This window comes from Bos indicus, chromosome 4 (assembly GCF_029378745.1).
Source record: "Bos indicus isolate NIAB-ARS_2022 breed Sahiwal x Tharparkar chromosome 4, NIAB-ARS_B.indTharparkar_mat_pri_1.0, whole genome shotgun sequence".
NCBI lineage: Eukaryota > Metazoa > Chordata > Mammalia > Artiodactyla > Bovidae > Bos > Bos indicus.
In genome coordinates this window covers 46,975,637-47,000,415 of record NC_091763.1, presented here as the reverse complement: position 1 = coordinate 47,000,415, position 24,779 = coordinate 46,975,637, and the positions used below count along the sequence as shown (strand labels likewise).

The following is a 24,779-nucleotide window of genomic DNA, read 5'->3' as shown; positions in this document are numbered from 1 at the left end:
ACCAGCACTGCTCTGCATGCTGCTCACATCAAAGGTGCTGCTTAGGACTCTCCACTGGACACCCCTGTTATTACAGAAGTTTCCCTGGTGGCTCAGATGGTAAGGAACCTGCCTGGAATATGGGGAACTAGGGTTCTATCCCTGGGTCGGGATAGGGAAGGAACTAACAACCCATTCCAGTATTCTTGCCTGGAGAATTCCATAGACAGAGGAGCCTGGCGGGCTACAGTCCTTGGGCTCGAAAAGGGTCGGACACGACTGAGCGACTAACACATTCACACATACTGTGTGTATTATTACCATATGAGGCCCTGGATCAACAAGTACTGAGCTAGGTGCTAGAGACAGAAACAGGGAAAGATCATCAGGCCCAACCCTCAGCCCAGATGGGGGACAAGGACATCTTTCCGCAAGGGGCTGTGCACTAATCTCCCTCCTGCCTCCGTGTCTGCCCCACCCCACACTTCCCAAACTGCCTTTTCTGGATGAGGTGTAGACTTGGTGCCCAGGTCTCAGCCAGTCCGGGGCGCGTCAAGTAACCGGGCGGAAGGGGCGGAGCCGAGCGACGGCGACGCTGCCTGGTCGCCTAGCAACAGCCCAGCTAGACGCGATGGAGGCCCGCAGCAGCAGGGAGCTCCAAGCCAGGAATTATTTGGAAAAACATCGAATTATGGACTTGCTGACCTATCTTACCAGCGCCCTCCTCTTTTTCCGGCCGGGTAAGTGTCTTGCAAGTGTCTTGCCTACCACTCGACTTTCCGTCCCACACCAAGCGGTCCTCAAAAATTCCTCGTGTAGCCAGCCATCCCTCCACGCGTGCGTCTCGGGGGACGAAGGACAGCTTCCTTCCTGGATACCACCTCCCCAACTCCGCAAACACTCTTTCATGCCTCTCGGCTAGTTGAGCCCTCCTGCTGCCCGTTAACACTGTGGCTTTCAATTAAACAAGACTTAACGCAACGGCCTCTTTGTGCCTGCCTCTTGCCAAGTGTGGCGGGACTCTGGCCGGTGAGGGTTGTCGCAGGTGGAAGAGACGCTCCGGGGTTCATCCCTTAGTACTTTGTGACTGGGCAAGAGCCTGAATTTCTTTCCCCTCTTCTGAAAAATGGAGACTATAATAGTACCGATCTTATGGCAACGTGGAGAAGATTAAATGAATAACGTATAAATCATCCTTATGTCTGCAACCAACAGATGTTTCCAGTATTACCCCTGCCCTCAAAGAGTTTTTAATCTGGTAAAAAACAGTTGATAGGGTAGAACAGAAGGATGTTTTTGAGACAGATTTTTCTGACATTTTTAATACACTCGATCCCCATATAAAGTTTGAATCATTCATATAAAGTTTGAATCATTTCATAATTTTTGTGTGGCCTGTAAACTTAAAAGTTATGTGTAGGTGAAAATGAGTTGATGTGCTTCTCCTCAGGGTGGAGAATGGTAGCTTGCCTCATATGGAGTTTCCAAAATGCCAAAATTGCCTATTTGCTTCTGTATAAGGACATGTAAATAGCCAACATTCCAGTTTTGTCAAAAACCACCCAACCAGTATGGTCATGTATAGGGTGATCAAGTTCTTTCTAATTGTTTTAAGACAATAAAGCAGTTAAAAACTCTGCAACAATTAAAAATAGAAATTTTTTAAAAATACAAAAGGAATGCACTTTTTAATGCACTGGGGAAAAGTTGCTATCAAACTAATTTTTAAAAACCTACTTTTAAAAAAAATGACTACTGTCTCTTGCTGGGTTTTGGTAATAGTGGTGAAAATAATCTTTTGCTTTTAGAGGCAGATGTGTGTGTGTGTGTGTGTGTGTGTGTGTGTGTGTGTGTGTGTGTGTGTGTGAAAACTTCAGAAATAGCAGAAGTAAAACCAATAATCACCATTGTGCATACACCAAAAAGACAGTTTGCAAACCAGGAGGACTCAAACCAGAACAAGGAATGAGGCTCAGAGGTTTATTGTTAGAAAGCAGTGTATTGTGGTGAGAAGGCAGTAACTGTTTATTCTTCACAAAAATTGGTTAGAATATTAGCATCTTCGTAAATGATAGGGAATAGGTTAATGGTTACCTCAGATCAAACTTGGGAAAGTTTAAATTTTATGCTTATGCTTTCCAGAGGCAGAAGCAAACAATGACCCAGGTCAAGTTAATCTTGCAGAAAAAGCTAAATTAAGCTTTGCTTGTATGACTTAATTGGTTTTGTCTGTCCAGGGAATTTTTCAAGACTGGTCTCCAATTAATCTTGATTTTAACAATCCACCTCCCCACCCTGCCTCCTGCTTTTGGTCGTTCTCTCTTTGGGCTTAAAAGTATGACCAGCCAATATTACATTATCCTCCGTTACCCTCATTAATGTAGTCAGGCTGAAGAATCACATACACACCGTTTGCATTAGTTGAGTCCTTAAGTGGGAGAGCCATGTAGTCGTGTTCATCTTTCACAGGGTTATTGTTGATTTTGTCTGGTTGTTGGTTCCTGATGGATGCCATTTGGCACGTGAGTAGCTGGCAACAGGCATTTAAGACTCGAGAGTATACAACACACTAGAGAGGTCAATATGCTAACTATAAGGAAAATAATAGCCAAGGATTGAAAAATTGTCCAGAGCAGAGATTCCCAGGAGCCAAGAATTTAACAAGTTAAATAATTCAAATGGGTTATAACTAGAAGTTTTTTAAGTTTTACCTTTCTAAGTCTACCAACAGGTTTTTTTTTTGTATTATGTGCCATTAGTTTTAAGTTATTTATATAGGCACAGCCTGGTGTATCAGCAACCATGTAGCCTCATGATGCCTCAAAACAGGATGAAGTGAAGATGTTTTATTTCAGGAAGCCAGTGTTGCAGGTCAGAGAAGGCAATGGCACCCCACTCCAGCACTCTTGCCTGGAAAATCCCCTGGGCAGAGGAGCCTGGTGGGCTGCAGTCTATGGGGTCGCTAAGAGTCGGACACGACTGAGCAACTTCCCTTTCACTTTCCACTTTCATGCATTGGAGAAGGAAATGGCAACCCACTCCAGTGTTCTTGCCTGGAGAATCCCAGGGATGGGGGAGCCTGGTGGGCTGCTGTCTAGGGGGTTGCACAGAGTCGGATGACTGAAGCGACTTAGCAGCAGCAGCAGCAGCAGCAGCAGCAGCAGCAGCAGCGTTGCAGGTGAACTTTCACCTCAATGAGGCCTCCCTGTGCTGTGAGCCATAAGGTAATTTATAATTTAACAAGACGCATTTCTATGGAAACAAAAGAAAAACAAAGGCTAATAGTCTGAGCAAATTATACATTCAGTTTCTGCGTTAAAGAGAAGCCATTTGAGAACATTTTTAGATTTGAGTTCGAAGCATCTCCAGATGGTGTAATGAGGCTGGCAGTTACAGTCCGATGGATTTTCCTGGCTTGCAGTTTGAATGTATCTTGTGACCTTCTGGGTGGCCACATAACAGCAGGCCTGCAGGTTGCCCACATATGAGCTGTTGTGATTTCTCTGAGGTTTATATCAAGTTGTACAGCTTATCCAAAAGATATATTCTATTTTCCTTACTACTTTTCATACACTGTTTTTTTCTTTCACCCTTATTGTTGCTAGCAGTTTTATTTTTACATATGAATTATAAATTTTAACTATTTGTTAAAAAAAAAATTTTTTTAACTATTTGTAATCTTTGCTTTCCAGTGAAAACTAGGAAGCAGGCAATTGTGAACTATCATATGTTAATATCCTGTAGTGGATTAGCAAATTTATAAAGACATAATCATAACATATTTTTTAGAGACATGGTTTTTTACTATACCATTTGTAATGTGGCAGAAGACATATTAATAGACCCAAATATCTTCTGTCTGTCTGTAAAAATTAAAAAGCCAAAAGTAAATAAACTTATGTTTAGCAGTCAATGTCTTAGTACATTATCTTCTCTGGAAATGATCTAGATATTCAATGAATGTCATTATTTAGTTTAACTTAGTATAAACTTTACATTTATTTAAAACACTTGCCTTTAACAATTATACCTGGATTATCTTAAAGTTCAAAAGCATCAATTGAACATTAAGATAATCCAGGTATAATTGTTAAAAGCAAGTGTTTTAAATTGATGCTTTTGAACTGTGATTTTGGAGAAGACTCTTGAGAGTCTCTTGGCCTGCAAGGAGGTCAAACCAGTCAATCCTAAAGGAAATCATCTCTGAATGTTCTTTGGAAGGACTGATGCTGAAGCTGAAACTCCAATACTTTGGCCACCTGATGCGAAGAACTGACTCATTGGAAAAGACCCTGATGCTGGGAAAAACTGAAGGCGGGAGAAGGGGACAACAGAGGATGAGATGGTTGGATGGTATCACCAACTCAATGGACATGAGTTTGAGCAAGCTCCGGGAGCTGGTGATGGACAGGGAAGCCTGGCATGCTGCAGTCCCTGGGGTTGCAAAGAATCGGACACAACTGAGTGACTGAACTGAGTTGATCTTAATGTTACTTGCTGGCAAATTCTGTAACAAATAGCATGAGCTTATTTGACTAGTAAACCCAGATAGAAAAAGTTGTATGTTTGCCTTACATTTAATATTGACTATTCTGAGAAGACATGCTTGTTTTTATTAAACCAACAAACTTAAACAATAGCTTTTATTTATCAAAGATCATTTCATTTATTCTAGATCATGTGAACTTTAAAATCATGTTTGTTTCTATATTTCTGAGAGTTTAGGAATGCTTAATTAATAAGCTCTAATTTTTTTAGGGCTTCCCTGGTAGCTCATCTGGTAAAGAATCTGCCTGCAATGTGGGAGACCTGGGTTCAATCCCTGGGTTGGGAAGATCCCCTGGAGAAGGGATAGGCCATCCACTGCATTCTGGCCTGGAGAATTCCATGGACTGTATATTTCATGTAGTCACAAAGAGTCAGACACAGCTGAGCGGCTTTCACACATTACATCAATTTTTTAAGCCAGTTAAATTGAATTTTTTTTTAAATTAATCTTGGCAGTACCATCTGAAAGTAATAGAAAAATGCCACATTTACATAGACATACATATACATAAACATAAACAGGCAGACACAAACAGAGATCTTATAGCCTTCATTAAATTTTAGCCATATCTCAGGTACTGTAGGGGCTTCCATCATAGCTCAGTTGGTAAAGAATCCACCCGCAATGCAGGAGACCCTGGTTCGATTCCTGGGTTGGGAAGATCCCCTGGAGAAGGGATAGGCTACCCATTTCAGTATTCTTGAGCTTCCCTTGTGGCTCAGCTGGTAAAGAATCCACCCACAATGTGGGAGACCTGGGTTCAGTCCCTGGGTTGGGAAGATCCCCTGGAGAAGGGAGAGGCTACGCACTCCAGTATTCTGGCCTGGAGAATTCCATGGACACTATAGTCCATGGGGTCGCAAAGAGTGGGACAGAACTGAGCGACTTTCACTTTCAGGTGCTGTAGGGGCTTCTCTTGTGGCTCAGTGGTAATGAATCTGCCTGCCAGTGCAGGAGATTCGGGTTCATTCCTTGGGTTGAGAAGATCCTCTAGAGAAGGAAATGGCAGCCCACTCCAGTATTCTTGCCTGGAGAATCCCATGGACTGAGGAGCCTGGCAGGCTACATACAGTCCATGAGTTACAAAAGAGTTGGACACAACTTAGCAACTAAACAACAACAACAAACAAGTATTGTAATACAAAACTCCAAAGAATAGCTGGATCCACACTGTAATTCTGACAGATAAACTAAGATTACCTGCTCACATGGCCCGAGGTTTCTCACTAAAGAGTTTTGATTTGCATGCTGTGCTATGCTATGCTATGCTATGCTAAGTCGCTTCTGTCCTGTCCAACTCTGTGCGACCCCATAGACAGCAGCCCATTAGGTTCCTCTGTCCCTGGGATTCTCCAGGCAAGAATACTGGAGTGGGTTGCCATTTCCCTCTCCAATGCATGAAAGTAAAAAGTGAAAGTGAAGTTGCTCAGTCGTGTCCAACTCTTAGCGACCCCATGGACTGCAGCCTACCAGGCTCCTCCGTCCATGGATTTTCCAGGCAAGAGTATTGGAGTGGGGTGCCAGTGTCTTCTCCGTTGCATGCTATAAGGATCCTATTAGATTTTGGAGTCATTTTGTCTTTTAGAAGCTTCTGCATACCAACCAAAGAACACATTTCATTGTCTCTGAGAGGTTTGGGATTCTCTTTTAAGGGTGCCCCTTAAGTGGATTTACCTAAGTTAAAATTTTCCCACAGTAGCCACCACAGTTCCAGAAATGCACACACGTGTGTGCACACACACACATACACATTCACACCTGTTCCCAGTCACTCTCATCTTCCCAATAAAGTTAGAACACAATTTGGATATAATCAGTGTTCAGAATTTACATTATTAGTATTAGGCAGATATCCACAACTAATCCATGTAGTATGTTATGACTATATTTCCTTTGTTTTTTTCCCCTCAAGCTAATAATGCTACATTTTAAATGTTTGCTTCAGTTTTCTGTGTAATTAACACTAGCTCACCCATATGCTCTTTTTTCACAAGTACAGATCTCATCTCATTACATTCATCTCATTTACATTCATCAGGTCATCACCATCCCCACCCCCCCCACTCAACCCCCCTGCTCCAGTCTGGACTGACCGCTCACCTGCCCTGCTATGCAGTAATTATCCAGGGATTTCCCTCACTCGCTGCATGGGTGTGCTCTTCAGTTTCCATCCAAGCCCTCCTAATGGCAGAAGAAAGGCAACTTGTACCCTTAGCGTCTGAGACCTCATCCTGATACTGCATACCAAGCTTCTTTGAAGTCACTTGTTTTAGCTGAAATGAATGTTTTGTTCTCCTACAGATACATGAATGTCCTTCCTTATGCACAGTTTTGCTTTCAGCAGTTTTGGTTCCCTGCAGTAAGCTGCAGTATGAAAATATTGAATGGAAAATTTCAGAAATAATCAATTGATGTTATAAATTTCACACTCTTCCGAGTAGTGCTGATGAAACCTTGAACCATACTGCCTCAGCCTCGAATCGTCCCTTTGTCCAGCCTGTCCACCCTGAGTCACTTAGTAGCCATCTCAGTTACAGATTGATGGTCACGGGACTGCAGTGCTTGTATTCAAGTCACCCTTTTTTTTACCAAAAAATATTTACAGATTTTACCGAATACTGGACCCAAAGCACCAGACCAGTGATGAAGCTAGTTTGGGTACGCCAAAGAGAAGCTATAACTGCTTCCTTTAAGTGAAAAGGTGAACATTCTCAACTTAATAAGGAAAGAAAAAAAGTCACAGAGTGCTGAGGGTGCTAAGATCTTTGGTAAGAATGAATCTTCTCTCCATGAAACTGTGAAGAAGGAAAAAGAAATTCCAATTTTATTGTTGTACCTCACACTAAAGAAGTTACAGCCACAGTACATGATAAATGCTTAGTTAAGATGGAAAAGGTATTTGTTGTTGTTCAGTCGCCAAGTTGTGTCCAACTCTTCGTGACCGCATGGACTGTATACAGCACGCCAGGCTTCCCTGTCCCTCACCATATCCTGGAATTTGCTCAGGTTCATGTCCATTGCATTGGTTTGTATAATAAGGTATTTTGAGAGAGACCACATTCATATAACTTTTATTATGGTATATTGTTAAAATTGTTTGATTTTATTATTGTTGTTAATTTCTTACTCTGCCTTATTTATAAATTAAACTTTATCATAGATACATGTATGTATAGGAAAACACATAGAATATATAGGGCTCAGTACTGTCTGTGGTTTCAGACATCTATCAGGGGTCTTGGAATGTATTCTCCATGGATAGGTAAGGGGGAAACATCATATATCCATTTCTTTTTCACTTTTTTTTTTTTTTGATGATGAGTTTTTTTAAAATTTTATTTTTAAACTTTACATAATTGTATTAGTTTTGCCAAATATCAAAATGAATCCACCACAGGTATACATGTGTTAAAAAATATTTTTTTAGGTTTTTTGGCTCTGCTGGGTCTTCATTGCTATGCCTGAGCCTTCTCTAGTTACAGAGAATGGGGGCACTCTCTAGGTGTGTTGCACAGACTTCTCATCGCAGTGGCTCCTCTTGTTGTGGGGCACAGGCTCTAGGTGCTTGGGCTTTAGTAGCTGCAGAACGTGGCCTCAGTAGTTACAGTTCCCAGGCTCTGGAGCACAGGCTTAGCAGTTGTGGTGCATGGACTTAGTTGCCCAGTGGCATGTGGGATCTTCCTAGATCAGCAGTTGAACTGTGTCCCCTTCATTGCCAGGTGGATTCTTAACCTCTTGGCCACCAGGAAAGCCGCTCCATTTCTTAATGTGTTTCCTATTATTCACTGTTGTAAGAATGATGCTCCTACAATAGTGAATAAGAAGAAGCATATTTACTATTGTCTGAATGATGCTTGGGCTTCCTTGGTGGCTCAGATGGTACAAAATCTGCCTGCAATGCAGGAGACCTGGGTTCAATCCCTGGGTGGGGAAGATCCCCCGGAGAAGGGAATGGCAACCCACTTCAGCATTCTTGCCTGGAGAATCCCATGGACAGAGGAGACGGGTGGGCTACAGTCTATGGTGTCACAAAGAGTCGGAGATGACTGAGCAACTTACACACATATGAATGATGCTCAGAAAGAAATGGTGTATCTTTATCTTGGATTTTTGCAAAGCTCCTGGCATTATGATATGTATCTCAGTTTGAAAACCTTGGAATTGTAAGGGAGTTATGGAAAATAAGACAGGACAGCGTGGCTGGGCTGTTACTGTTGTGACAATACATCCATGATCCCATATCCTTGATCCTCAAATTATGGAATCTCTGAAAGCCAGTAGATTTTCATAACTCATTTAACAGCCAAATCTGACATAACCTGAATCATTTGGTAAGAAAATCTGGCCTTTCCTAGGCTGTATTGGGAAATACAGCCTCTAACTGGGCAGCCCTTCCCAGTGGCAATTCTATGCTGTGGAAGGAGGGAGTGTAGGGGATAGCATTAAAGGGGATAGCATTAAGGAAATCAGAATTTTTTTTTTAAAGTAGTTACCCAGGTAAGGGCTACTGCTTAGGAGTGGTGAAGATAGGATGAATTTGAGAACTATCAATAAAGACTTGGGAGAGAGCCTCATGACTGACTAGGTTTGGGTGTAGCAAATGCTTCTCATGTGAGTTAAGTGTGGTAGAGGCCAGGAGCTGTGGAAGCACACTGCCTAGGTTTATACAGACTGTGTGGCCTCGAGCAAGTGACACTTGGGAGGAGGAAATGAAGTTAGCCACAGAAAATGCTTAGTGTAGTACCAGGCACATGGTAAGGGCTCAGTAAATACTATTAGTATTACAAAGTTGAACTTGAAGTTTGTGTCCCTTGAAAAACTGATCGTCATCATCAACTGTATGTATGTAATTCAGGTGGTTAGTAACATTTGGCTCTTCCCTTTGTGTTTTAAAAAAACATATCTTATTATATATACTTCTGTTTACAAGCATTTTTCAAAACATTTTTAGAAGCAGGTGGAGTATAAATTATAGACTCCAAACATGGTGGTGCTAGTGGTAAAGAACCCGCTTGCCAGTGCAAGAGATGTAGGAGACCTGGGTTCAATTCCTGGGTTGGGAAGATCCCCCGGAAGAGGAAATGGCAAGTCACTCCAATACTCTTGCCTGGAGAATCCCATGGACAGAGGAGCCTGGCGGGCTATAGTCCATGGGGTTGCAAAGAGTCGGACATGACTAAAGCAACTTTGCACTGTTAAGTGGAAAATTCTGAAAGAGATGGGAATACCAGACCACCTGATCTGCCTCTTGAGAAACCTATATGCAGGTCAGGAAGCAACAGTTAGAACTGGACATGGACCAACAGTCTGGTTCCAAATAGGAAAAGGAGTACGTCAAGGCTGTATATTGTCACCCTGCTTATTTAACTTCTATGCAGAATACATCATGAGAAACACTGGGCTGGAAGAAGCACAAGCTGGAATCAAGATTGCCAGGAGAAATATCAATAACCTCAGATATGCAGATGACACCACCCTTATGGCAGAAAGTGAAGAGGAACTAAAAAGCCTCTTGATGAAAGTGAAAGAGGAGCATGAAAAAGTTGACTTAAAACTCAACATTCAGAAAACTAAGATCATGGCATCTGGTCCCATCACTTCATAGGAAATAGATGGGGAAACAGTGGAAACAGTGTCAGACTTTACTTTTTGGGGCTCCAAAATCACTGCAAATGGTGATTGCAGCCATGAAATTAAAAGACGCTTACTCCTTTGGAAGGAAAGTTGTGACCAATCTAGATAGCACCAACCTAGATAGCATGTATTAAAAAGCAGAGACATTACTTTGCCAACAAAGGTCCATCTAGTCAAGGCTATGGTTCTTCCAGTGGTCATGTATGGATGTGAAAGTTGGACTCTGAAGAAAGCTGAGTGCCGAAGAATTGATGCTTTTGAACTGTGGTGTTGGAGAAGACTCTTGAGAGTCCCTTGGACTGCAAGGAGATCCAACCAGTCCATCCTAAAGGAAATCAGTCCTGAATATTCATTGGAAGGACTGATGCTAAAGCTGAAATTCCAATACTTTGGCCACCTCATGTGAAGAGCTGACTCATTGGAAAAGACCCTGATGCTGGGAGGGATTGGGGGCAGGAGGAGAAGGGGATGACAGAGGATGAGATGGCTGGATGGCATCACCAACTCAATGGACATAAGTTTGAGTGAACTCCGGGAGTTGGTGATGGACAGGGAGGCCTGGCGTGCTGCAATTCATGGGGTCGCAAAGAGTCGGACACAACTGAGCAACTGAACTGAACTGAAGCATTTTCAAAACATTTTTAGAAGCAGATAGAGTATAAATTATAGATTCCAAGTATAAGCATTATAGCACCCCATGTAGTCTAAAGGATATACAGCAAGAAATCTTAGTAACACAGCACGTTCCATCAGCATTGTTTATTCTATCCTTAAAAAGAAATATAATGAACTGAAATTCAAACATAGATGTTTTCTGATTTTGAAATACAGTTAAGAAAGAAATGACGTAGATTGCATATGTGATTGCATTAGTAGCCTATTTGCTGCTATAGTGTATTCAAAGTTTCACCAAAAGGCAGTATATTAGATTAAAAGTTCACCTACTTCTATTTTCAACACACAAATTCCAAGGAAGGAAATACATGGAGGAGAAACCTATGTAGTTAAGAGAGATTAAAAAACATAACCTATCACAGTGAATGGACTTTATTTGATTACTGATTTTTAAAGAGCATTTATAATTTATGAAATTTGTGAGACAACTGGAAATTTGCATAATGTCTGGCTATTTGCGAATGTTAAGAATTTTGTTGGATGTATAAATTGTACCGAGATGACAGTATTGTGGTAACATGAAAAAGAAAAAGGAGTCCCTCTTCAAACAAATGGTGTTGGGAAATATGAGTAACCACATGCAGAAAAAGGAGACTGGACCCCTGTCTTAACACCATTCACATAAATTAACTTGAAATGGAGTAAAGACTTAAACCTGATACTGTAAAATTCCTAGAAGAAAACATAGGGAAGAAGCTCTTCGACAATGGTCTTGGCAACGACTTCTGGATATGAATGACACCGAAAACACAAACAACAAACGCCAATATCAACAAGGAGATTAAATTAAACTGAAAAACTTCTGCACAGGGAATTCCCTGGCAGTCCAGCAGTTGGGACTCAGCGCTGTCACTTCCAGGGACCCAGGTTTGATCCCTGGGTTGAGGACAAAGATTCCATAAGCCACATGGCACAGCCAAAACAAACAGTGGAAGCCCTTCTGCACAGCAAAAGAAGCAACAGAATGAAAAGGCAGTCTGAGAAATGGGAGAAAATATGTGCAGATCATATAGATGATAACAAACGAACAATCTGATTTAAAATGGGCAGAGGAACTAGAGTTTTTTCCTAAGAAAGACATCCAAAGAGCAACAGGTACATGAAAAGATGCTCTGTATATTACAAATCATCAGGGGAATGCAAGTTAAAACCTCAATAAAGTATCAACTCACACCTGTTATAACAGCTGTCATGGGTGGGCCCTGAGGACATTGGACTAAGTGAAATAAGTCAGAGAAAGACAAATACTATATGGTATCACTTAAACGTGGAATCTAAAAAAGCCAAACTTATAAAAACAGAGAGTAGAATGGTGGTTCCCAGAAACTGGCGGGTGAGGGACAGGAGAGATGTTGTTTAAGGGTACAAACTTGTAACTAGTCGATAACTATAAAGTCCTGGAGATCTAATGCACAGCATAGTAATTACAGAGAACAATGCTGTATTATAAGCATGAAACTTGCTGAGACTAGATCTTAATTATTCCCTTCACAAAAAAGCAGTGCTCACTGTGTGACGTGATGGAAACATTAACTAGTACTACCATAGCAATCCTCCTGCAGCTTAGATGCACAACACCAACAAGTTGCACACCTTAAACTTACACAATATGTGTTATATCGCAACCAAAAAGAGGGGGTTCTAATCTTTTAGAAATGCACACTTACATATTCACTAATGAGATGATTACTGTGATTTACATAAACACAAGAAGAGGGAACTAGATGGGATCATGGTAAAATAAGACCAGCCACAAAATGTAACAGTTGAAGCTGGTGATGAGATCATTATGCTTTTCTACTTTTATAGATGTATGAAATTCTTAATGACTTTGGCTTTCTTTTTTTAAGAATCTATCTCCCGGGATTGAATGCAGTGATGGGGCAGGTGAGGCATTCCTCTTCTAAGCCACACCATGTCTATACTTCTTTTAGCTTTATTATCACAGCTTCCCTACATTATTTCTACAGAGTGAATTGATCTTGATTTTTCATATTTAATATTGTTTAGATGAAAGATAGCCTATGTATCTAAAATACTGCCCTTATATTAGGATTGAACATTTATGCTTTCTAACTGGAGGACTATATTAACCTAAATGTTTGTTTTTGAAAATCTATTCTTTACCCTTTCTTTTAGTTGATCTTCATTCCTATGTTATGCACAAGTCTAATCTCTGGACATTTTTTTTTTCTGTCTTTGGTTCCATCTCTTGATTTTTATTTTTTTAAATTATGAAAGTATGATTACATTTATAGAGACTTGGAAAATACAGAACAAGGTAACATAAAGTTCCACTATAACAATTATTAAGTAGATGAATTAAGTTTTTAGTTGGGAATTTTAATATCAAACTCTCAGAAATTACTAGAATGAATATACAGAGAAGTTGAAGGATACAGTAGACCTGAATGGACATTTTTATTCAATCATCTGGAGTAGAGCACTTGTGTATATAATTATTTAATGTTCAATGTCTTGCCTTTCCTGTAAGCAAGGCCTATATTCCCAGTGCCTAGTACAATACTTCAAACATAGGTATTTAGTAATTGTTACCTGACTATTTCCATTTATGACAGACATATTTTAATTTCTTATCAGAAAGCATTGGAACTATTCTTTTACAGAAAGACCAAGAGAGTATTTAATATCTATACTGGAACGGCTGAGAATTGCCAGACTATCAGGCGTGGCTCTCCCTTTCTTTATGGATAACTCTAATATTGCATCTATGTTTGAGATGCTGGACTCCTCGAATAAAGGATCCATATCATTCGTACAGTATAAAGAAGGTCAGTATCTTTTACAAACTGAGGTAATAATTTGTAGTCATTACATAAGTTTCCCTAGTTGAAACTAATTCTCACTTTATAAAGTTTTCTTTTTTCTTCTCTTATAGCACTAAAAACCCTGGGTCTGTGTACTGCAGAGGAAGTTTTAAAAGATGATGGACATGGAGTAACTTTCGAAAAATTCAGGAATGAAGTGTAAGCTTATTTTTAAATGACTTTATTTTATGTAAATAATGTGGCATGATGTTGACGTACAATTCATACATTTTAAAACAGAGGGTCCTACCTTTTGATAGAAGCATTTCATTCCCTGGAAACTTTCAGCTTTCTGTCTAGAAAGTGAGGACAGGAAGGGCTGACAGCAGTCTCTAAGCCTTGGGGGAGGGGAGGAAGGGGATGCTGGGGTAAGGAGGTTCCAGAGGCCGCTTCATTCTGTTCTCAATGGGAACCCCCAGCAGTTCTCAGAGAATGAGATAGAGAAGCGTCAGCCAGCCAGAAGAACTAACAGAAAAGCTTTAAGCACAATATACTAGTTGGAAAATCTCTGTATACAGAGTAATGAAATTTTTCTCAAAATGATTTCTCACACAGTAAATGTTTATCAGGAGTACAGGCTGCATGCCAGCCTGACAGTTTTGGATTTGAGGTATTATAGCATGAACAGTATTAACTAAATGCTAAGTCAGGAAATAAAAAACCATGGGAATGAAACTACTTACAGAAAGAAGCCTTTAGCTAAGCTAGCTCAATTTGTGTTTAAAACTCTAATTTAACATAGTCCAAGGCCAAGGAAAAGCTGGAAGAAAGTTTTAAGATTCTCATCTCATTACTTACATAGATATTCAACAAAAAATATTTAATTACATTCCCTACCTCAGAGCAGATGGCAGCAGCACAGTGTTCCAGTTAAAATGTTTCATCCACAAAGCAAAGGTTGCCCACTGTCACATGGAATGGAGCTAGGAAGTATTCTAAATAGAAAGACATTTGTGGAAAGAGAGCAAATTCTATTTCAGTCACCATCGCTTGTGTTTTCTTATGGGAAACAGTGAATTTCCAAACTAGATACAGGAACTTCAATTAAAAACATACATTTTAAAGTGATTTTTTTAAAAAAATTTATGTTATGTTAGATTACCTGCAACAGTCTTTTCTAACTGGCAAAAGAAATTAAAAGTTGACTGTAATTTATTATCTCTGCTTCTGTATTTTATTTAACAGACATGGTCACTGTGTATATTTGTAAATGGAATTACTCTGAGTTTTCGTGGCCTCTGAGCTTTCTGTTTTTGTTTTCTTAGGAACAAGAGGACTCAGGAAATATGGTCAGCATTTTAATACCACTCTAAGTCCCAGATAATAAATGATTCTATAAAGTTTTCAGTTGTCCAGTTTCATTAATTCAGAACTTCAGCATATAACTTGAAATCCAACTGGCTTCCTTTTTGTTAAAACAAAAAACAAAAATCCCAAACGAAAAAAGACCCTTTATTTTCCAGTGTTAGGCCAGTTTGTCCTCAAATTAAGTAGAATCTCAACATCTTGCTGAGCCAGTTTATAAATCCCAACTTCATTTAGTGCCGCTGTGGCAGGAGGTTGCCCTGAAGTTGACTGCAGGACATCTCTCAGAAGTAAGGCAGAACCAACATTCAAATTCAAAAGAATACAGGCTTCTTTTACACTGTTTAAAAAAAAAGAACAGGAAGGAAATGAGATCTCCATTATCTATATCATCCTATATTGTCCTGTAATGATGTCATTTAGAAAAACTAAACAGCTACCCTGCATTGCCAGATCATAAGCCCTCTGTAAAACTATGGATTAACTATTTGGCTCTTTCAACATGTGTTGACTGTATATGTACAGACTTTATATTTCATTAGATTACTATAAGGTAAAAGGATCATTGTTTTAACACATATTCATTACTTCCCCAAATATGATATTTGATACTAACAGTATATTAAATGTAGGTAAAACTTTAGGATATGGGAAAAGAGAAAATTAAGGGACAAAATATAAGCAGATAGGTATACAGAATAAAACAAAAAAAAGCAGAAATAAGTATCATACCGAAATGAGCAAAAAAACCTTTCATTTTATTCGTTTTAAAGGAATACTTTATAATCTCAAAAATCTAAATAAGTTTTATACCAATTTCTAAAAATACTGCTAAGAATTATTCATATATCATGTTAGTTACGCTGCTACTGCTGCTGCTAAGTTGCTTCAGTCGTGTCCGACTCTGTGTGACCCCATAGACAGCAGCCCACCAGGCTCCTCCGTCCATGGGATTTTCCAGGCAAGAGTACTGGAGTGGGGTGCCATTGCCTTCCCCATAGTTATACTTAGAACCAAAACTAATATCAAATGTTTAAGAAAACAAATTTTAATTTTTCTTCAGGCCTGGCCTGTTGTTCAGTACTAAACATTTTAAATTTCTTCTATTTACTCAATATGGCAGGAGTGCATTTGCTTTCATATTCTATTTATTTCCAAGTAATAAGCATTAAACCAAGTGTTAGAAAACAAAGCTCAACATATAATTTATATGCAGCTCTGATCAACTTTTGGAGGTCATGGGTCACATTTTATCATCACATCTTATGACTATTTTAAGTTTTTAATTGATGCTATGTATACTTAACATCACTGGAAACTTAAAGCTGTTTAAAAAGTAAACAACCTCCTCTAACAATTTGATAACATCGAAGTTAATTGTTAAATATTGTGCTTACTGTTTAAAGTAATTTTCTGGCCTCTTGCAATAGTGAGAAAACAAAGGGAAAAGATTCCGAGTCATGTCAAAGTGCAGCTGAGCAGCTCCTCCTTCATTGAAGTGATTGGCAAGAATTATCTGAAAAAAAGGACAATTCATATAGGAGTTGCCTTTATCATCACAGCCCAAAATACAGTCTGCTCTTACTTACTTCTTGGTAGATGTATATGTCCAGCTTCTCTACAAGCATTTGCCAGAAAACTTTAAATAGAGAGAAGCAAAGCTGCTGCTCTAACTGAAGTAAACGGTCTCGTAAAGTAAGCAGCAAGGGGCAAGCTGAACTGGACAGGGACATCACCGCCTGTTCAGACTGCGATGGCAAGGACAACCACCTGGAAAAAGCAGAAACAGCACTGTCTGCAGCATATTCATTTTTATTATGAAATTTTTCATCATTCTATATGTTTAAGATTTTTTACTTATTTTAAATCTGGGGAAATACACTTTTCTGGGGCATTCTGGATAAGAAAAACTATACAGCCCAACATTAGAAGTGCTCTCAGAAAATAAATATACCTGTTTGTTTATTTTATGTTATGTTATTTTATTTTTGGCCATGCCTCACAGCTTGCAGGATCTTAACTCCCTGACCAGGGACTGAACCCAGGCCTCAGCAGTGAAAGCCCCAAGTCCTAACCACTGGATGGCCAGGGAGTTCCCTGTACCTATGTTTATACTTTTTGCTTCCCTTGTGGTTCATCTGGTAAAGAATCTGCCTGCAATGCAGGAGACCCCGGTTCAAATCCTGGGTCAGGAAGATCCACTGGAGAAGGGATAGGCTACTCACTCCAGTATTCTTGGGATTCCTGGTGGCTCAGCTGATTAAGAATCTTCCTGCAATGCGGGAGACCTGGGTTTGATCCCTGGGTTGGGAAGATCCCCTGGAGAAGGGAAAGGCTACCCACTCCAGTATTCTGGCCTGGAGACTTCCGTGGACGATACAGTAGCAAAGAGTCAGATACAACTGAGCAACTTACACTTTCTTTCATGTTTATACTTTAGTTCTCAATGAAACACTCTTTACTTAAGCAGGATGATAAAATCTGTAAACCTCCAAATTTAACATGACTTACTGATATAAAACAGTTAAAATGTAAAATGCATTAACATTTAAGACATTAGTTAATTTTACACTGTTAATTTTCAGCAAAACAACAGGGACTATTGACACTCTAAACGGATAAGTCCTCTGTGTGACACGGCTGTGCTAGGACAGACACTGCCTGTGCTCAAGGAAGCCACCGTCTGGGGGAGGTAACAGACATCACAAGGAATCGTGGGCAGTGACTACACTACAGTGCAGGCATGCACAGGTACTGCAGCAACACCTGGCTTTGTCAGTGGGTGACAGGCTAGGCCATTTAACCCCCTATCAGACACCAGCCGTCTGGATTTACAGCCTCATCTGAAGGTTAAGTTATCCATTTATTCTGATTAAGACTGTCAAAACATATTTTAGAAAGATTTCCATCAAAAATGGTTAAAAGTTGGGAGTGCAAAAGGCCAAACTCCACGCTGTCTATAGACACTTTGGAAATCTGACTGCATGTTATCTGTTAACTTTCATAAACTGGAGTTGAGAGTTGACTTATAAGAAAATACAGAGGACTTACCTCTCTTTTTTATACAGTTTTGCAGCATCTTTAACTTCTCTAAAAACATGGTCTACTTGCCGGGTCAGCATGTCATGCTTTAAACGCTCTAACAGGTTAATCATGTCATCAAAGACAGAGCTTTCCATAGAGGCTAGCTGTCCTAGCTGGAGTTTACTCAGAGTGTTATTCTCTGCAAAGACTTCCAGTGCTGCCTGTTGAAGCTGTAAGAAGAACTGAAAGCAAAAAAATATGTTAACATGTTTAAGATACTTTTTTTTTTAACAGCTTGAGATCTAACTCATATATAATTCATTCATTTAAAGTATACAGTCTCTTTGTTAAGACTCTATGCTTCCACTGCAGGGGGCCATGGATTTGATCTCTGGTTAAGGAACTAAGATAACACATTTTGTGCAGTGTGGCCAAAAAATAAATATACAGTTCAGTGGCGTTTCATACATTCAGAGTTGTGCATCTATCAGCAGTCAGTTTTACAATGTTTTCATTACCCTAGAAAGAAATCCCACTCTCTGCCATCATCTCCCAATGTCGTCCTCATCCCCCACCCCTAGGCAATCACTCCTCTTCTGTCTCTAGATCTGCCTGTTCTGGACATTTCATGCAAATGGACTCATATAATCTATGATTCTTTATAACTAGCTTCTTTCACTTGGTATAATGTTTCAAGGTTCAACCATGTTGTAATATGTATCAGTTTTCATTCCTTTTCGTGGCCAAATGATATATCCTATTTATCCATTCATTAGTTGACAGACATTTGGGCTTGTTTCCACTTTTTGTCTTTTATGACTAATATTTCTATGATCATTTGTGTACAAGTTTCTGTGCAGATATATGTTTTCATTTCTCTTGGACATATACCAAGGAGTAGAACTGCAGGATCATATAGTAATTCTGTATTTAACCTTTTGAGGAATTGCCAAACTATTTTCCAAAAAATAGTTTTGGAAAGCAACTCTACCATTTTACACTCCTATTGGTTGTGTATAAGGGTACAAATTTCTCCACACTGCTTATAAATGATACTATATTATTATTATTATGGCCATTCTAGTTTGTATGCAGTGGTATCCCATTGTGGTTTTGATTTGCATTCCCCTAATGGCTAATCTCATTTTTTCGAGACAGAGATTGATAGCTACAGTAAACTAACAGATACATGAGTTAAAATAATTAAAATATAATTTTTTTACAGTGTTGTTTTAGGTAGAATTAATACTCTTCTTTCTGCCTTATAGGAAAATAACACTGTGGATAACTAGTAAAACATTTAAAACCAAAAACCTAAATGTCTATTAGTAGGGGCCTGGGCATGGCTACTGGGGATTGTTCAGAGATGACATTTGAGAGGCCGCCTTGGCATCTCTGCTCAAGCTGTCAGGGTAGTAGCACTGTCCTTTTGAGACTGTTCATGGGCTGTGGGAGCCTAGAGCCACCTATGGCCACATTTACCAGAGCCTGCCTATGAGTGAAGCCAGAAATGAATAACTTGAGAGCAGCCATGCCTAATCCTTCCAGTTACACAAACAAGTTCCTCACCTCATGCCACCCCACTCCCCAAATCAGGCCAGCATTAATCTGGGTTCTTGCCACCTATGACTGAAAAACTCCTAATTCTGAATGGGCTGGATATGTCAGGCTTGGCACAATCTGGCAATGGTCAGACAGCTGTTAGTACAGACTCTAATGAATGGAAGCTGAACTCTGTCTATTCTTCCTATTTTTGGGTAATTCAAGAGCTTACATGATTTTTATTTAGTGTATTCACAAGCTGAAGGACTATGAATGTGGTTAAATGATATTTGGTGTTAAACAAAATTTGTACCATAATAACATACCAGACACAAAATTTAGTCATGATTTGAAGAGTCAACTCTAAAATTTGATTATTTCTCTGTTGACAGAAGGAACCAGTTAATTCAATATCAGATTATTAATTTTCTAAGGACAGGGATGATGGCCAGTTCATCTCCGTTAACCGACTACAGCACTGAGTAAAGTAGTTAATGATGTTCCACAAATATTTCACTGAAGCTAAAAATGTGCCCCTGAATGAGTCTCTTATTAAAGCATTGGCACAAGAAGCAAGAATGACTGTTTTATGAAAAAGCTAAGCAGAAAATGGAGCACTGTGGGGGTTGGTGGGGGTGAGTGAATAAAGCACCTACTAAAATTAGGAACATGACACATAAAAGTACATAATGAATGAATGTATTCTGACTAGGTGACTTTATAAAGACAAATGCATTGATCATTACATTCCACTAATATTCATTTTAGGAAATAATTATTTTCCTTGCTCAGCAGAATGATATCATACACATGTATTTCAGTTAACATTTCTGTAAAAAAGTCTTTAAATAATTACTAAGTCCCAGCCAAAAGGCCCAGATTAAAATAAATTATGATTGTGTTTATCAGCTATTTGTTTACATCTATTATTAGTATATTTGTTTCCTGTTTTTTGGCTGATTATCCTGGATTTAAGATAAAGACTTTCATTTTTTTTTTCTCTCACAGTAAAGGAATACATTTTTTTCTATATGATATGCTAGCAGTATAGTATAATATTTTGTTATAAATTCATAGTATATTGGGGACTTCCTCGATGGTCTAGTGGTTGAAATGCCATACTTCCAATGCAGAAAGTGTAGGGTCAATCCCTGGTTGAGGAACTAGGATCCCCAGATACCACGCTGCTTTTTTAAAAAGGGATTCTTATCTTTTAGAGGTACATATGGAAATATTTACCATGAAATATATCTGAGGTCTACTTCAAAATAATTCTGTATAAGCGGTAGAAGAAAGGCTTAAATGAAACAAAATTGGTACTAGAAGATGGGTGAGAGGCATATAGGAGTTCATTTTACCATTCTATTTACTCTTGAGTATGTTTCAAAAAAACAAAATATTAAACAATATTTTAATGTATGAAATATTTAGGTTAAAAATGTTTCTATTTTTATGACTCTTCATAATCTGTCATGTTTGAAGGCACTCAATAGGGACTTTCCTGGTGGCTCAGACAATAAAGAATCCACCTACAATGCAGGAGACTGGGTTTGATCCCCAGGTCAGGAAGATCCCCTGGAGAAGGGAATGGCAACCCACTCCAGTATTCTTGCCTGGAGAATTCCATGGATTAGAGGAGCCTGGCGGGCTGCAGTCTACAGGGTCACAAAGAGTCGGGCATGACTGAGTGACTAACACTTTCACTTTTAAGAGGTACCAAATGTTATTCTTTGATTTTCCTTAAAGTTCTGAATTTTATTGATTTTGACGTCATTATACAAGCTTAGCTTTTTCTGAGATGGCAATTACCATTTAATGTATTTCCCAAGTTTAAAATCTACAGAGGGAAGATTTACTTTATAAACTACAATTTCATGAAAGGATGGCTTTCTTTTCCAATGATTAAAATATCAGCATGATTTAACTATACGAGACTTAGATGAGAAAAACATGTACTGTAATCATACCTCCTAAGTTTGGCCCAGTTTTGATTCTGTCTAACGTGTGTTATTTCTGCTTGCTACAGATTCAACATTTCAAAAGGTAAAACTGTTCAAATTACTAATATATTACTTAACATAAAAGATTAACTTACAACATTGTCAGCCCAGTCTGCTAGCACTGCTGAGATATAGTTCACGGCATTAAGAATTGCACAGTACCGAAAGCCAAGGGAAGCTCTAGTCTCTTCTTTCATCACCTGAGTTAATCGTATCCTAAAATCATCCACTAAGTCCTTCTGTAACTCCAGGAACTGCAACTTTCTGGAAGCTGTGGGAAGATTTTTATACCTGTCTGTGGAGAAAATTAACAAGACATATGAAGGTTTATTGCCTTCCCAGGTGGCGCTAGTGGTAAAGAACTTACCTGCCAATGCAGGAGATGTAAGAGACACGGGTTCAATCCCTGGGTTGGGAAGATCCTCTTGAGGAGGGCATAGAAACCCACTCCAGCTTGCCCGGAGAATTCCAAGACAGAGGAGCCTGGCCGGCTACAGTCCATAGGGTCGCAAAGAGTTGGACATGACTGAAGTGACTTAGCACACACAGCATGTCAAAGTTTATGGTATAGGGTTTTCCTATTGGCTAGCTTTGGTGCCTGGAGAAGGCAACGGCACCCCACTCCAGTACTCTTGCCTGGAAAATCCCATGGACGGAGGAGCCTGGAGGGCTGCAGTCCATGGGGTCGCTAGGAGTCGGACACGACCGAGCGACTTCACTTTCACTTTTCCCTTTCATGCATTGGAAAAGGAAATGGCAACCCACTCCAGTGTTCTTGCCTGGAGAATCCCAGGGATGGGGGAGCCTGGTGGGCTGCCGTCTATGGGGTCGCACAGAGTCGGACACGACTGAAGCGACTTAGCAGCAGTAGCAGCAGCAGCTTTGGTGCCTTTGTCAAAAATCAACCAACCATTCAAGTATGGATCCATTTCTAAACTCCCTAAGGATATGTGTTTCACAAGTACTGGTATTTGTCAAAACTCATTGATCTATATACTGATGACCTATGCGTTTCACTGTATATAAGTTATGCCTCTAACACAATGTTGTAAATCAACTGTGCTTCAGTTTAAAAGTTATGACTCAATTTTTTTTAAAGGTATATGAGAAAATCATATACAAAAATTATTCCACTTCTTCAACAAATGACATTTTTTAAAAAAGGAAGGAGGAAGTAGGATAGGTTAAAAGAAACACGTAATTAAAGATTTATAGGTGAAAAGCTAAGATGTCTAAAATGTTCTTTAAAATACTTCAGGAAAAAAATCTGTATTTTGGGGGGGTGGGGGAAAATACATAATAGAAAAGCAATAGTTTTAAACTTTAGGAACAGATAACCTGAGGGTTCGTTATGCTGCTTTTATATATATATGAGAAAATTTCCATAATAAAAGATTTTTAAATCAGTTTTGCTAAATATTTTTGTATTGTAGTGTTTTTCATATTTTTCTTATGAATTATTTACTGACTGGGCTGGAATGACACCTCTTCTGGTTACCGCACAGGCCCAAGAAATGGACAAGGCACAGAAGGACCACGGCAGTGACAGCTCAGTAGCGCCTGGAGAACCAGCAGGTCTGCAGTGCCCCAGGGGCAACATGGACAGGAACAGGCCAACCAGGGCTAGAGACAGCTGGGCCACCCTCCAGCCAGAACATTCTTGGACTATAGACGTTCCTGTTACTATTCCGACTTTGCCTTCTCCAGGGGATCTTCCCGACCCAGGGACTGAACCCAGGTCTCCTGCATTGCAGGCAGACTTTTTACCATTTGAACCACCAGGGAAGCCCCCATTCTTGTCCTTAAAGTTACTTTATATTGTTCTATAAACTCTGATAAATCAAAGTGAAGAAAATAATATTTAAAATTTGGGTCAATCACCATTTACTGAAGATACTTGAAAAGTTGAAAGACAAGGGAATTCAGGTAATAAAATTAAATTCTTATGTGTTTTTATGTAACAAATGAGGAATTTTTCCCTCATGTAAACTAATGTTTAAGGTCTTAAATTACAAAAAATCCAAAAGCTAAAATACTGTGCTAGAGTTTTGACCAAAATAGAAATTGAATTTGAAGATATTACAATAATCACTATATGGTATTTTGTCAAACTACTTCAAAAGTACTGAGTGAAGAGTCAGTACTTTTACTTACTTTTTAAAATTTTATTGAAGTAGAGTTGATTCACAATTTGTATTTAATTTCTGCTATATAGCAAAGTGACTCAGTTACACATATATACATTCTTTTTCATATTCTTTCCCATTATGGTTTATCACCTAATGGACTCCATCCCTCCACCATTCCCCTTCCCCCTTGATAACCACAGGTCTGCTAAGAGTCAGTAGTTCTAAAAAAAACAAAGTTATATCTTTAAGACTATACTTGCCAGTTATAACCAAGAGTAGTGTCATAAAAGTTTCTGCACAGTCTGGAACTTTCATCTCATCCACATCAGTGATATCCTTATATTGGGATATCCAGGCAGCTTCTGATGAGAGCATTGAGTCCATTTTTTGAAGCGCAACTGGCACACGAGAAAGACTATGTCAAACAAGTAGCTACAGATTGTAATTCCTAATCTTTCAACTCATAATTTCTTAGGAATGATCATTTTTCTGTAAAAAAGTAAATGTACACCCTCCTACTAGTTGCACTATATATAACATGCTCTATTTTAAGGTTAAGTAAGATCTTTTACCTCTGCCCGCCACACCTACCCAGAATCTTCCAAATATCTTCACTGACTAGAAAAGCCACATCCAGAATGATTCCATAAGAGCAGAAATACTATATGTAAAATCCATAAAACAGTTAACTCTACTGGCTTAAATTTTTTTTTTTTAGTATTTTTATTTATTTGGCTGTGCCAGTCTTAGTTGCGGCACTCAGTATCTTTTTAGTTGTGGCATGCAGCATCTTGAGCTGCAGCAAGCAAACTCTTCGTTGCAGCATATGGGATCTGGCTCCCTGAGGAACAAACCTAGTCCCCCTGTATTGGGAGCGCAAGTCTTAGCCACTGGAGCACCAGAGAAGTCCCTGGCTTAAATATTCTACCCTAGAAATACGTAGAGTACAATTGTGGGAACAACTGAAGCTTGATGGGGAGAAAAGAAGATAATCTCTGAAGGCAACCTGATAAACCTCAACCGAGAAAAATTTAGATGGCTCCAGTTTCTACCCAGAACTGGAGAAGAATAACACCTAAAATTTTGTATTCACAATAAGAGATACCTCTCCCCA

At 39.3% G+C, this 24,779-nt stretch overlaps 2 protein-coding genes across 7 annotated transcripts in view; one reads left to right on the top strand and one right to left on the bottom strand.

The window, feature by feature from the left end:
• Nucleotides 1–575: 575 nt before the first annotated feature.
• EFCAB10 (EF-hand calcium binding domain 10) lies at nucleotides 576–23,923 on the top strand. 3 transcript variants are annotated; one of them, XM_070787724.1, is made up of 4 exons: nucleotides 576–719; nucleotides 13,465–13,629; nucleotides 13,737–13,824; nucleotides 23,042–23,923. In XM_070787724.1, the coding sequence occupies exons 1-4, from the start codon at nucleotides 611–613 to the stop codon at nucleotides 23,091–23,093; spliced, it is 414 nt and encodes a 137-aa protein (XP_070643825.1). In that variant the 5' UTR covers nucleotides 576–610; the 3' UTR covers nucleotides 23,094–23,923. The 3 variants fall into 3 exon arrangements, with proteins under 3 accessions (XP_070643825.1, XP_070643826.1, XP_019814219.2); XM_070787725.1 differs by lacking the exon at nucleotides 23,042–23,923 and adding an exon at nucleotides 17,556–20,444; XM_019958660.2 differs by lacking the exon at nucleotides 23,042–23,923 and adding an exon at nucleotides 14,931–15,008 and having other exon boundaries at nucleotides 577–719.
• Nucleotides 13,831–24,779, bottom strand: part of RINT1 (RAD50 interactor 1) — a 24,757-nt gene continuing 13,808 nt past the window's right edge. For all 4 annotated transcript variants that reach the window (XM_070787722.1, XM_070787720.1, XM_070787721.1 and 1 more), the window contains 6 exons: nucleotides 23,922–24,063; nucleotides 21,632–21,827; nucleotides 18,022–18,236; nucleotides 16,560–16,740; nucleotides 16,368–16,486; nucleotides 13,831–15,310 (listed from right to left, as the gene is read on the bottom strand). In XM_070787722.1, the coding sequence (XP_070643823.1) occupies nucleotides 15,118–15,310; nucleotides 16,368–16,486; nucleotides 16,560–16,740; nucleotides 18,022–18,236; nucleotides 21,632–21,827; nucleotides 23,922–24,063 (1,046 nt within the window). In that variant the 3' untranslated portion in view covers nucleotides 13,831–15,117. The remainder of the gene's footprint in view (nucleotides 15,311–16,367; nucleotides 16,487–16,559; nucleotides 16,741–18,021; nucleotides 18,237–21,631; nucleotides 21,828–23,921; nucleotides 24,064–24,779) is intronic.